The 13,889-nt window shown below is 47.6% G+C and overlaps 1 protein-coding gene and 2 non-coding genes across 3 annotated transcripts; all 3 read left to right on the forward strand.

The window, feature by feature from the left end:
• Positions 1–5,795: 5,795 nt before the first annotated feature.
• Positions 5,796–12,431, forward strand: RPS3 (ribosomal protein S3). The gene is made up of 7 exons (XM_054073632.1): positions 5,796–5,887; positions 7,141–7,271; positions 7,526–7,619; positions 8,805–8,899; positions 9,776–9,963; positions 11,222–11,417; positions 12,363–12,431. Exons 1-6 carry the CDS (start codon positions 5,858–5,860, stop codon positions 11,413–11,415), a joined length of 732 nt encoding a protein of 243 aa, XP_053929607.1. The 5' UTR covers positions 5,796–5,857; the 3' UTR covers positions 11,416–11,417; positions 12,363–12,431.
• Positions 9,280–9,426, forward strand: LOC128851031 (small nucleolar RNA SNORD15). Its single transcript, XR_008448320.1, has one exon. It is a non-coding gene; the product is annotated as a small nucleolar RNA SNORD15 (small nucleolar RNA).
• Positions 10,718–10,865, forward strand: LOC128851030 (small nucleolar RNA SNORD15). Its single transcript, XR_008448319.1, has one exon. It is a non-coding gene; the product is annotated as a small nucleolar RNA SNORD15 (small nucleolar RNA).
• Positions 12,432–13,889: the final 1,458 nt, after the last annotated feature.

Here is a 13,889-nt window from a genome sequence, read left to right on the forward strand (position 1 = left end):
CTGATTCAACACATAGTTTCTCCTTAATAGGGCATGGAAAAGGCAATTCACATCAGGGCCAGGCTTTTTGCTAATGTTGTGCCTTTCCCTGTCTTTATATGATCCAGAAATACATAGGCTGATCCCCTCCTGGGTAAACTCAGCCCCCAAAAAAAGATGATATTGGGCAGATGCTTCCTGCTCTGGAAGTACTGTGGTCCCAAGCTGGAAACCAGCAAACAGAGCAGGTTTTGTGCAGGTTGGGAGGGTCTTTCCTTAAATTTTTTTTTAATGGGGTCTTGGGCTCAGATCCCTGCACAGAGACATCCTCAGCTCCCGTCTGCTTCTCTAAAGCCAGCATCTCATGGGCCAGACATTACCCTGAGGGGAGGACCTCAAACACAAATGTCCTTTCAACTTGTCACAGTGTTGGGACTGTGGGTTCCCTGAGTGCCACCCCAAATCTGACCATCCTCATGGTCTTTTCAGTAAGATGTTCCTGCCTGGCCCCATCCCCCCACCACAATTTACTGCCCTCTCACTGGTGCTCACAGGCTGCTGTGGAGCTGGGCTGGAGCAGAGAAATGAGCAGGGCTTTAAATAAACGCCTCCAAAATATATGTGTGTTTGTGTTGGATCGTTTCTGGGAGCTGGTTCACAGACGGGCTCCAGAAGCAGCGGGATGGGCCAGGGAGGGAGGGAGGAAGGGGGACTCCTCTAAACCTCTTTGCTGCCAGGGAAAACGCATGACCGCTGCGCTGGAAGGAAAAAGGAAAGCTTTCCTTAAAGCGGAGATTTTTCCTTCTCATCTTCTGTCTGGGGAAGGGCTGGGGAAAGCTCACATGTGCATTCATGTTTGTTTGGGTCTAGAGTTTAAATGCTGTGTTGGTCAGCTTCATGATCCATCCAGCTGGATTAGGGATGTTGGACGTATACCCCTGGCCTGTTGGCTCTGATATCTCCTCATAAGGTGGCTACCCCATGCCCTTTTCCTGCCCACTTTAAATCCTGAGCATCCTCCTGAACTCCCCTGCAACTGTGCTGTAGCTCCATGGAGCCCAACAGCCTCAGCTCCTCTTGAGGATACTGCTCAGCTGGTCCCTATGAGGGGTCAGTTCAGAGCACGGCACGGAGCAACCTGAAAGCTTAGATGAAGGGACAGAAATTAGAGTGCTTTACACCCAGGCCAATTTGTTGCAGATATAGGCTTGGATGAAGTGTCAGTATTGATTTATACAGCACTAGGAAGGGACTAGACTCTCTTCTGCCATCTGGACATGAGCTGGCTTTGTCTATGTCCAGAGATGCAGCTGGAGAAGAACACCAGAAGCTGACAGTGCCCAAGCAGGTATTTCACAGCCTGTCCTGCTGTGTCCCTTCTCTCTGGAGAGACCACAGCTCTGCAGAGGGTGGAGGGTGAGGGACAGCCGCCCCTGGACAAGCCCAGAGAGAGGGGACGGAGCTGGCTGAGAGCAGGGCATGACAGTTGGGCACATCATCAGTGAGAGATGTTTGGTGGCAAGAGAGGACACAAGTCCCTCACTGACAGTTGTCCTTGTAAAATGGACCAAAGGCTGCTCTGGACAGGCTCTGTCTCGCTGACGTCTCCGTCATCACTCCAATCCTGGAAAAATGAATCCTTGGGGAAGAGGGGGGAGGGAGGTGAGGAGAGACGCGAAGCTTTTCCCACCGTGGAAACCGTCTCCACTGACATCTAGTGGCAAAATTGCCCGTCTCCCGGCAGAGAGGAGAGCTGGCTCCTCCAGGTGCTGCTGCCTCCCCGCAGGCGATGCCAGGTGGGTGTTTGAAGGAGAGTCATTTTAGAAGCCCTGCACTGGTCATACTGGTATTCCCTGCATAGTTCGTCTGGCTATGTCTCAATGAGATAGCAAAGCTGTGCCAAAACCACGGGCCCCAAAACACCATCGTTGGTGCTGTGACTCTGTTATCAGGGACCTGGTGGGGTTCAGCCAAGGAGTTTTAGACCAAACCTCAACAGGGGTCTGGATGTAGCCGCTGTGTCTGGGAGAGAGCTTAAACAGCTGGACAAGGGCTGGGTTGTGTCAGGCACCCTCACCCACACTGCCAGGCAGTGGAGGTCCCAGTCCACTCTTTATCCATCCTTCCAGGGTTGGTACCAGCTCTGGAGCAGAGATGCCTTCTCCACCTCCCTGTTCCCAGAGTGATGCTGATTGCTGCCTGGTGTGTTTACGAGACCTTGATCTTTGCTTATCAACTATGCGTGACCTGAGCAGTGCAGCCGGAAAGGCAATGTGAGACACAGCTGCCAGGCAGATCAGCCTGTGGCAGTGCCTCTTGAGGGGGACAGGAGTCATCAACTGCCACTGGCCCTAACCTGCAGTTTACTACTGTCAGCTACCTACAAACAAGAGCAGCCGCGCTGGCTCAGAGGACATCTATTCCAGAGTTTCTTTCTGTACGCAAAAGCCCAAATAAAACTGAAAATATGACAAGCTTATTTGCACCAAACACTCAGCTCCTGCTGCCTTCAGCTACTCTTTCTGGGATGGTGAAGACCTAGACCCTGCCCATCCTCTCAAAGCTTGTGTGGGTTGGTACATCTCAACCATGTTTTCTGTTTCCCAGGTTGAGACGCAGTCTGCATAGCTTACTTCATGCAGAAGTGCTCCCAAACCTGTAAGCATTCCTGCTGCGCTGCTCTGACCCTCTCCCACATTGCCTCTACCCTTTTGGAGACAGAGGATCAGATGTACCCAGTGGACACACAGCAGAATTATTTACAGAACCATGAAATTATAGTATTATGGTCTCCTATTTCTTCTTATTTTTCTTTTTTTTTGATAATTCTAACATTAAATTTCTTTTGCCTCATAGATCCCTGCAGCATCTATGTAAGGAGCAGAGCTGTGCAATGCTCCCACCTTCACCTGCTTCACCTGCTGTTTCTGTAAAGCTTCTAGCAAGGCTTTCCAAGAGAAGCCTTCCAGAAAGAGAAGCAGCATATTTCACCCTTTTTCACAGAATCACAGAATCACCAGGTTGGAAAGGACCCACTGGATCATCGAGTCCAACCATTCCTAACACTCCCTAAACCATGTCCCTAAGCACTTCATCCACCCATTCCTTAAACACCTCCAGGGAAGGCGACTCGACCACCTCCCTGGGCAGCCTGTTCCAGTACCCAATGACTCTTTCTGTGAAGAATTTTTTTCTGATATCCAACCTGAACCTCCCCTGGCGGAGCTTCAGGCCATTCCCTCTTGTCCTGTCCCCTGTCACTTGGGAGAAGAGGCCAGCTCCCTCCTCTCCACAACCACCTTTCAGGTAATTGTAGAGAGTAATAAGGTCTCCCCTCAGCCTCCTCTTCTCAAGGCTAAACAACCCCAGCTCTCTCAGCCGCTCCTCATAAGACTTGTTCTCCAGCCCCTTCACCAGCTTCATTGCTCTTCTCTGGACACGCTCCAGAGCCTCAACATCCTTCTTGTGGTGAGGGGCCCAGAACTGAACACAGTATTCGAGGTGCAGTCTCACCAGTGCCGAGTACAGAGGGAGAATAACCCCTTTTGCCCTTATCTCTCTATCTTCTGGCAGGTTTGCAAGGCAGGCCTCCTCTTTGTTGACTCTTCCCAAACAGAACATATTTGCCCACTAGAGTTGTGGTATTTTCATGTTTCAAATTCTACGCATTATTGTTATTTTTAATTGAAGTGGCACAACCAAATCACTGTAATCCCCGTTTCAAAAAAACATTGCCACTTCCCCCATCTTTGGCCACCACAGAAATGTCAAGGAAGAAATTCCATCCTGCTTGTACTAATTTAACCTGGTGCCCAAACTGCAGAGGTGACGATGCCATTGTAGGAGGGAAAAAACCCCAAAATGTGAAAGATTTGCATTGGACCCACAACAGTCTTGTTCACAGAATCACTCATTTTGCAGCGAGGCATCAGGACCACAGCCCTGTTGCTTGAGATGCTGCACACACACAGCAGGAAAGATGTGCAAGAGCTTTAAGATTACAGTTGGCTGTCATTTATATTTACAGTTAGCTATGAGCAGTTAATAGATACTGTTAAAATTTACATAAATCAGCAAATTACTGGATGATAATACAGTGAAGGGGCTGGAGAACAAGTCATATGAGTAGCAGCTGAGGGAACTGGGTTGTTTAGCCTGAAGAAAAGGAGGCTGAGGGGAGACCTTATTGGTCTCTACAGCTCCCTGGAAGCAGGTAGTAGTGAGGTGGGTGTTGGTCTCTTCTGTCAAGTAAGAAGTGATAGGATGAGAGGAAGTGGCCTCAAGTGGTGCCAGAGGAGGTTTAGATTGAATATTAGGAAAAAATTCTTCACCAAAAGGGTTATTGGGCACTGGCAGAGGCTGCCCAGGGAGGCACTTGAGTCACTACCCCTGGAAGTATTTAAAAGACCGAGTAGAGGATATGGTTTAGTAGCGGACAGGTACGGTTGGACTCAACGATGTCAAAGGTCTTTTCCAACCTAGTGATTCTATGATTCTATGATCCTCTGGTAGCAAAGACTCTTGGAAATAACCAAATAGCCTATGATTTTCACATTTTTTTTCCCTGATGGGCATTTCTTTCATCTATAATTGCCTAAAAAAAGGCTGAAAAGACAGACACAGCCCATTAGGAGCAGGGCTCTGCTCGCTGCCCTCATGCCTGGCCTCAGAGCCTAGAGGGGAGGAATGCTTCACCACCAGAGCGGACATCTAAATTGCAAATTGGGTTGAATTATAGAATCATAGAACAGGTTGGTTTGGAAGGGACTTTAAAGATCATCCAGTTCCAACCCACCCGCCATGGGCAGGGACACCTCCCACCAGATCAGGCTGCTCAAGGCTCCATCCAACCTCGCCTTGAACACCTCCAGGGATGGGGCAGCCACAGCTTCCCTGGGCAACCTGTGCCAGTGCCTCACCACCCCCAACGTGGAGAATTTCTTCCTAATATTTAACCTAAACATGGGGGCAGCCACAACTTCCCCCTTCAATTTAAAGCCATTCCCCCGTGCCCTTGTAAAATGTCCCTCCCCAGCTTTCCTGTAGCCCCTTCGGGTACTGGAAGGTCGCTATAAGGTCTCCCTGGAGCCTTCTCTTCTCCAGGCTGAACAACCCCAGCTGTCACAGCCTGTCCTCATATGGGAGGTGCTCCAGCTCTCTGATCGTCTTTGTACCCTTCTCTGGACCCATTCCAACAGTTCCATATCCTTCTTACGTTGAGGATTCCAGAACTGGACACAATACTGCAGATGAGGTCTCACAAGAGAGGAATAGAAGGGCAGAATCCCCTCCCTCGCCCTGCTGGCCACGCTTCTTTTGATGCAGCCCAGGATACGGTTGGCCTTCTGGGCTGTGAGCGCTCATTGCTGGCTCACGTCGAGCTCCTCGTCAACCAGCACACTCACGTCCTTCTCTACAGGGCTGCTCTCAATCATATCATCCCACATCCTGTACTGAAATTGGGGATTGCCTCAAGCCAGGTGCAGGACCTTGCCCTTGGCCTTGTTGAACCTCATGAAGTTCTCACAGCCCCACTACTCTACCCTGTCCGGCCCCTCTGGATTACATTTTGTCCTTCTGGAGTGACAACTGCACCCCTCAGCTCGGTATCAATCCCCGTGCCCGTTTACACTGCTTTTGTAGCCGGTTTAATGCCAAATGTGGGCGCTAGCAGAAGTCCGGTAGCGGGGGACAAACCCACCGGCATCGGTAGGGTTAAGCCTCCCCAAGATGGCGGCTCCCCGCTAAAACTACATTTCCCATCGGCCTTCGCCCCAGAGCACGTGACACCGACGGCCCAATGGGGAGCGGCGGAAGGAGGATATAGCCCGCCTCTGGGGAAGCGCTCCCTCTTTTCCGCCGGGCGGCGCGGCTCAAGATGGCGGTGCAGATCTCCAAGAAGCGCAAGGTAAGGGCGGCCGCCACGCTCGCTGCGGCTGCCAGGCACTTCCATATCGGCGGCATCGCGCTGGGGGCGGCTCCGCGCCTCGGCGGGGCGGGGCGGAGGCGAGGGGATGGCGGCGGGTGCCGGAGGATGGCGGCGGATGCGTCTTGGCCCGGCCTGGCGGGGAACATGGCGGCGGGGGGTGGCCGTGATTCTCCCCTCACAGCCCTACGTGGGGCTGTCTCGGGCTGGTGTGCGCAGGAGAGGCGGGCTGGGACGCGGAGCTGCGAGTGGATGAGCTTGGTGTTATTTTCCTTTTTGTTTTAGTTTAGGTTCATTGACTCCCTGCTTCTGTGGGTCAGAGAGGCTGGGAGGGTGCAGGGCGCTGCCTGGCTGGCAGCAGGAGGGAGGCTTGGGGCCTGCGTGCTGTCAGGGGGGAGTGAGAGCCCTGTGCGACTGGGAACGGGATGTGACCTCGCTAATTATTTCACGTGAATTCACACTGAGTCGAAGTACCAGTACAAAATCGTAGAATCATAGAATTCATTACGTTGGAAAAGACCTCTTAGATCATCGAGTCCAGCCGTTTCTGTCTGCCACTAAACCGTGTCCTTGAGCACCTCGTCTACCCGTCTTTTAAATGCCTGCAAGGATGGTGGCTCAACCACCTCCCTGGGTAGCCTGTGCCAGTGCCTGATGACCCTTTCTGTTAAAAACTTCTTCCTGGTATCCAGTGTGAACGTTCCCTGGTGCAGCTTGAGGCCATTCCCCCTTGTCCTATCACCTGTCATATGGGAGAAGAGGTCAGCACCTTCCTCTCTACAAACTCCTTTCAGGTAGTTGTAGAGAGCAATAAGGTTTCCACTCAGACTAGTCTTCTTAAGGCTAAACAACCCCAGTTCCCTCAGCCGCTCCTTATAAGACTTGTTCTCCAGCCTGTTCACCAGCCTCATTGGTCTTCTCTGGACTCGCTCCAGAGCCTCAACATCCTTCTTGTAGCAGTGAGCTGGTTATTTCAGCCTTCTGCACAAAAGTGACTGTAGCAAGGTGGTTCAGGCAGTGGCATAAGTTCCTGGCAGAAGTGAGTTGTCTCTGGGAACTTTAAGGAAGACGCTTTTATTTCTTCCTGCTGCTGCTGCTGCTTCTCTGTGGGGCCAGGGACTGCCAGAGTGCAGGATGATCCCCAGGATTAATTGCACGCAAACTCAGAATTTGAAAGTCTTGTGTACAGGCCAGATACTTTCAACAGAGCTTGACTTGATCTGTTTGCTTTATAGTTTGTCGCTGACGGTATCTTCAAAGCTGAGCTGAATGAGTTTCTGACTCGTGAACTGGCTGAAGACGGGTACTCTGGGGTAGAAGTCCGGGTCACTCCAACCAGGACTGAGATTATCATACTTGCCACCAGGTAACTGAGATGCTGCTGTTGACTCGCAGATGCTGTGCAAGGCTGTCAGGGATGCTGCTGCAGGCTGAAGCTTGAAGTGGTAAATATTACAGGAAGCTACACAGGAAAGAGATCCTGAAGTGATCTTTATTGATATGGCAGTGTTACAATCCCTCAACTGAATTAGATGGTCAGTCTGGAAGCTATTTGGGATATTTACTGTCTCAGACCTGAAGGCACTTTTCTTAGTTGTACTGTATGGGTTTTTTTTCCAGAACTCAAAATGTCCTGGGTGAGAAGGGACGCCGCATCCGGGAGCTGACGGCTGTCGTGCAGAAGAGGTTTGGATTCCCTGAGGGAAGCGTTGAGGTAAAACTGTCTCAGTTAAAAGAGTAAGTGGGTTGTGCACTGTCTGGATGGTGTCAGCTGAAAGGCAGTTTGACTTAAAGATAACTTGGGGCACGTTTTACCTGTTCCTACAAAGTACTCTTGCACTGAAGTATGCTTTGCTCTTTGTGGTATTTTGAATGATGCTGTATTGGCTGGTTTTCTCTAATTTCCCAACAAAGATGATGTAGATAAAACTTTTTAAACTTTATATGTAAATATCTTCTAGAGAATATTGCTGTCTCGGTATTCGAGTGAGAAGCTAATCTAACAGCATGATGTTTGGCATTCGTGTTACCATTGCCCTTGTTGAATTTATAGTGCTTCTGTCCTTATAAAGAAACTGTTTCGGTGTAGAAGGATTTCTTGAGGTTTTTGAGTGTGGTGCTCTTGTAATGCAATAAACAAAAGTAACACAGCAGTAGGTTCCAGTCTTTCAGTGTTTGAAATCTGCTGCCCTTGCTAGTATTTGCCTCTGAAAAAAATTGGAATTGTTGGAGTGGAGGGGAATAGGTGGTCAGTGGTGGTGCTCACATTATTCCAGTGTTGCTGGATCACATTATACAGTGAAGATTGTCTCCAGTGGATGCATAAACATACTGAACGGCACAAATTCTCCCAGAGCACATTGCGATTTGTCAGCTCTAGGAATACTGTATGCATGATTTTGAACGCTGCCTTCTTCTGGACTATCAGACTTCGGTCTCTTGGAGATATTAGATTTAATATGCCTCACGTTCCCAGCTTTCAAAACTCAAACCTTTTCATGGATTTGATTTTGATACTTAAGCAGACTTACATAACTGATGTGTTGTGAAAACTGTGACTCAAGAGACGTTCTAGTGATTGTCTGGATGCCTGTATCCCATGATACCTGATGTTTTGGGACTCTTTGAAGCAGCAGCTCTATGAGACTGCATTGTGAATGTGTTAAATCTCCTGACTTTGACTGGAGTGTCATCAGTGTGTTGCAGCTCTGCCAGGGGTAGGAGATGGGCGTCAGAGGAGCTAGGGGGTGGTAGTGTCTCAGAATAAAGATGCATGTAAATGTGGAATGACTAGCTGAACTGGGTGTAGAGGATGAGGCATAGAGACCAAAGTCCTATTTTTTGTTAAAGTACTTCGAAATGCAGCTCTGTTTCTGAGTTCGCTTCTTTTCTCTTGTAGCTCTATGCCGAGAAGGTGGCCACAAGAGGTCTGTGTGCAATCGCCCAGGCGGAGTCGCTGCGATACAAACTTCTGGGAGGTTTAGCAGTGCGTCGGTGAGTGGGGCAAGTTGATGTGATGACACCGTGAGGAAGTGTGGGATCTAAATGCCGTTTAAAAAAAAACCCTATTTCCCAACTTGTCTTTAGTTTGAAAATTTAACCTAGTAATGCTGCACTTGGAAGGGGCGGTTATCATTTTAGATAGTTCTACCATGTAGAAAGCTTCTGTTGAGTAAACAGTTATTTTTGATTGTAATTGCTAGATAAAATATTTCGGACTTGAAAGTTGGAGTCTGAGTAGATCACATTACAAGTTGTGACTGGTTTGCTTGCATTTATTTCTTTGTTAAAAAATGAGTGGAGCAGTGAAACACAATTACATGCCTTCTGGTTGAATTGTAGTTCAGGTGACAGTGGCCTAGCTTTTCAGATCCCTTCAGTGATGATAAGATGACGAGTCAGAAGTGGGTAGCTCTTGTTGCAGTGCCTCTGCAGCATCATGTTCTGTGATGCTGCTTGTGGTCCTTCAGCAGGAGCATCCTGTCATCATTGAATGATTTAGAGGCATTTGTCTGAGAAGGGATGGGGAGCTGCACACCTGATGTGGGTGAATTGGCCACCTTCAGCTGTGGAGCTGCTTTTGTGTCACAAAGAATGTCTGCTTGTCCCTGTTCCCACCACCTTACAAATACCATTAAGTCACAAGATTTTCCTTGGATGAATTTGACTGCTAAAATGGTGTGAACGCTTGCTGCATTGTGTAGCATTGACAGAGTGTTGGTTGCACACCTGTGCATTCTGAAGGCTTTTTACAAAGAGAAGTTGAATTGTGATTACCTGTGCTTGAAATTGGTGTAGAATACCTCCACGGAGCTATGTGGGTTTGGGAGAGTGGGAGTAAGGCTGTGCTGTTGCTGCTCTCTTCCTCAGAGCCTGCTATGGTGTCCTCCGCTTCATCATGGAGAGTGGTGCCAAGGGTTGTGAGGTGGTTGTGTCTGGCAAACTCAGAGGTCAGCGTGCCAAGTCCATGAAGTTCGTGGATGGCTTGATGATCCACAGTGGAGACCCAGTGAATTACTACGTTGACACAGCTGTGCGTCACGTCCTTCTCCGGCAGGGTGAGTGGCTGACATGAAGACGCTTTGCAGATCTGTTGATTCCTTCTCTCAGTGCTTCAAAGCCAAAAGATCACAGCTCCTGCTGTCCTGTGTCTGTAGGCTGGAATTGATAACTCACATGATTCTGATGTACCACCAATGTTGCAGAGTGGTTCAGTTGTGCTACCAAGAGTTGTACTGACTCTGAAAACCTGTTCTCTCAGGTTTTTGCAACTAAGCTCTTGCTTGAGTTTGCACATTTCATCTGAAGCAGAGATTTCTTTGGCATTTTAATGTGAATGGGAAATAAAGAAGAGGCCTTCAGCAAACAACAGAATTTTGTGTACTTATCCGAGGTCATCCACTTTTCTAGTGGTGGGGATTGAATGTTTCCAGTTGAGAATATGGCTTTAGATTTTCCAGGTACTGTCATTTGGGTCCTGTGGCCTCTAAGCGAAACGGTTTAAAAATAAAACACACATTGACTGCATGTAAGAGCTGTTGGCAGTTTGGATTCTGACTTTCTTGGTTCTTTGAGGTAGGTAAGCAAAACATGGGTGCTGTGAGACTCACAAAAAAGCAAGTGTCAAGACAGTTTTCCCTCATAGCTGTGCCCTGGCAAGGCTTCCCAGCTAAACCAGCCAAGCCTGCTTCCACTTTTCCTTCCCTTGGTAAAACACAAATGACTTCTGCATCTTAACTGACTTCAGGTTACATAACTGCAGAACACCTGGTGTAGGGATATTAGCATAGACAAAGCTATTCTCTACCTTCCCTTCGGTGATGATACGATGACGAGTCAGAAGGGATGTCCTTGTGTCATTGCAGCCTGTTCAGTGCCATGTTCTGTGGTGCTGTGCTACGGCTACCTTGAGCAAGATATCCTACTCGTTGAATGATTTAGAGGCATTTGTCTGAGAAGGGATGCAAAATAACCAGTGCAGTTTCCTAGGAAAGTGAGCCAGGTTATCCCAGGAAGGACAGGATTTAAAACCAGAGTTAGTGTGACTTAAGGATATAGCATATTTTCATCATAGTCCCAGGCTGCGGTTAGCAAAGGCAGTTAATTGGACAGAGGTAAACAAGCTGATGTAAATTCACTGTAATTGGATTTTCAAGCTATAGCACATTTGTATTAATCTGCTTGCACCTTCAGTATTAGGAGATGGTTTTGCTGCAGATAGGATAGTTTTTAACCTTGGGGCTTGTCCCCACTGAAGGTGTGCTTGATATTTTTTGTTCATTTAGCACGTCTGTGTTGTCCTGTCACTCTTTGCAGGAGTACTGGGGATCAAAGTAAAGATTATGCTACCCTGGGACCCGAGTGGAAAGATTGGCCCCAAAAAGCCTCTGCCAGACCATGTCAGCATTGTGGAACCCAAAGAAGAGATCTTGCCCACCACTCCCATTTCAGAGCAGAAGGGTGGCAAACCAGAACAGCCAGCCATGCCTCAGCCGGTTCCCACTGCCTGAGGGTAAGTGCCTATGAGTGGTGGGAGGTAGCTTTGGTGAGGATCTGGGTGAAGAGATGTCAAAAAAAGCTGTTGAGTAGCTGGGATACTGGGGAGAGAAGCTGCTGCGCTGTACCAGGTGCAGTGACCAGCTGGGTTAGGTTTGGAATACTGCCCTGGATGAAGGGGAAGGGGGCGTGGTTTAAGGCATACTGCAAAACAGCTAAGCACACTCCTCAGTGAGGATGAGGCACAAGTCTGAAAGGGAATATCCTTTTCCAAGTGCCTTGTTTCATGGTGTGTTCTACAGCATGGATTTGGAGACCTTAGGTCATGATTTGAGTGATGTGAAGGCTTTTTTTCTGAGAAAGGTTCAGTGCTTTGAATGTTTACACCTTGTTCCATCTGCTTCTGCCAATGTGCAGTTGACAGCATAGAGTATATATTCCTCATTCGCCCATCTCATGGGATCCAGTTTTGGATAAACTTAGAAGACAGTAATGTTGAGCACAATGTGTAGAGTAGTTCTGTAAGTAAATAATCAAGGTTTGAAATCCTTCCTCCCTGAATGAGTAGCTCTGGGTTGCTCCCAGTGAAAACATGCAAGTTACTGTTCTTAAGATTTTTCTCATTTTGTCTGATTAGTGCAACAGGAGGCCCAGGGCCTCTTCCAGCAGGCTTCCTTAGTCAGAAGGTGTGAGCCAGGCTGTAGTGTTTTCTGACTGAGGCTGGTTTTGTGTGAACAGGGAGTGCTCAGGGATTTTGCAGGGCCACAGTGAAACAGGAGTCTGACTAGCAAGATCTGGCTGTGGGGAGAAGGAGGATCATTGGCTAAAATGCAGGAAATGAGACATGCCATTTAATTTGAAAACTTTGAGCCTGTTTGAGTGTTTTGGGTGGAAAAATGATTATGGGAAGTGTTTTACTGCCATCTCACTCGATATTCTGGGTTGTTTTTTTTTGTTGTAGGTTTTATAACGTCTGCAACCAGAAGCTTGACTGTCCTGAAAACATCTCTTAATAAAATCACAAAAGGCAGTGTTTGTCAAGGTGCTTTTTTTTTTTCTCTCCTTCTGCAAGATGTATTCCAGGAAAGCCTTGCTCTCACCTTTGTATGGAAGGAATAGTTTGCATTTCTTCCGACTTGTGCTACCCTGTTGGATTGAATTTACCAGATCCTGATCTACACAAAGTGGGGACAAAATGCTGATTTCTAGGTAGAGCTGGAGCAGCAATGCAGAATTTAGTGAGTCATAAATTACACTCCATGAACTGGGGTAGTACTGGTAACTCTTCACTTCTTTACCAGTGCTTTTCTCCGAGTTTCCAGAAGGGGGCGTTTTCTTAGTAATGTCGAAAGCAGTTGCAGTAGTTTATATCTTTGTGGCTTCAACTGAAGTATTGCTGCATTCTAAACACTTCGCCTCTCTAAATCCATTTTCCTTGTCACTAAAGAGATGTTCACTGTGTGACTTCCAAGTCTATAGACCCTATAGGGAAATTACAATTCAGGTAACCTTACTTGGTGGAGATATGCGGTGAGATAAACTTCTGAGCAGGTACTGGCACATTAGTTGGGGGAGGAAAAAGTGTACACTGGATTTCAAACCTCCTGTCCCAGACTTTGAGGTGGAAATATATTTAGGCTTCGTTTGAGACTTGAGTAGACAGCCCATTAATTTGTCACTGTATTAATGACTGACTTTAATGAGCTGTAGGAGAACATCAGTAGATCCTGAAGTTGATGATAGGTGACAAGGCTACTTACGCTACTGAAAGGCATGCTGTTTATGCAGGGATGCATTTTCACTTCTGTTCCATTGCTCTATTGCATTCTTTCAATGCTGTTGTCTGCAGTGATCAAGCTATAACCAAATGCTCTCTGCTTCAGTTTCAGGGGTTTGGGTTTTGGGCAGAAGTTGTAGTTCTGTTATCTCCTTTCCCAGTGTGATTTTTGAAGTCTAGTGCAGTAATGGGAAGAGCCTGTTATGTGTATTGTAAGAGTTCATGTGTTGTGCAGCATCAAGGCTTTGTTTTGTTAAGATTTTGAGACATTCAGAACCTGTTGCGTTAACAAAAAATGTACAAATCTGCAAAATTTGGTGCTTAGGAATAGCTTCTACATCCACTTTTCCATTTTCAGGAGGCTTCTCTGCAGGAGCTAGGCAGGTAATTCATGAACTGGAGTTTTAAACTGTTAGAAACTGGTCTGCCTGGCAGTATGTGTGGATGTGTAAGCCTCAGCCTTCCTGTTCCCAGCTTTTCTGGCAGGCCGCCTGGAAACCCAGCCTGGCAGGGTGCTGGCTGGGAGGCTGGTTAAGTCTGTCAGACAGATTTGCTTTCTCAGCGTGTCAGAGTGAGTCTGATTTCAGGTTTCTGTGCACATCTTTCAGTGGAAAGCTTAAAAAAAAAAGTTACTACATGGTAGGTGTTAAGACATTAAGGTTTTTTTAATATGAATTCTATTTGGAAAAAAAAATTTAAAAAAAGATGACA

This window comes from Cuculus canorus, chromosome 1 (genome assembly GCF_017976375.1).
Source record: "Cuculus canorus isolate bCucCan1 chromosome 1, bCucCan1.pri, whole genome shotgun sequence".
NCBI classification, from domain to species: Eukaryota; Metazoa; Chordata; class Aves; order Cuculiformes; family Cuculidae; genus Cuculus; species Cuculus canorus.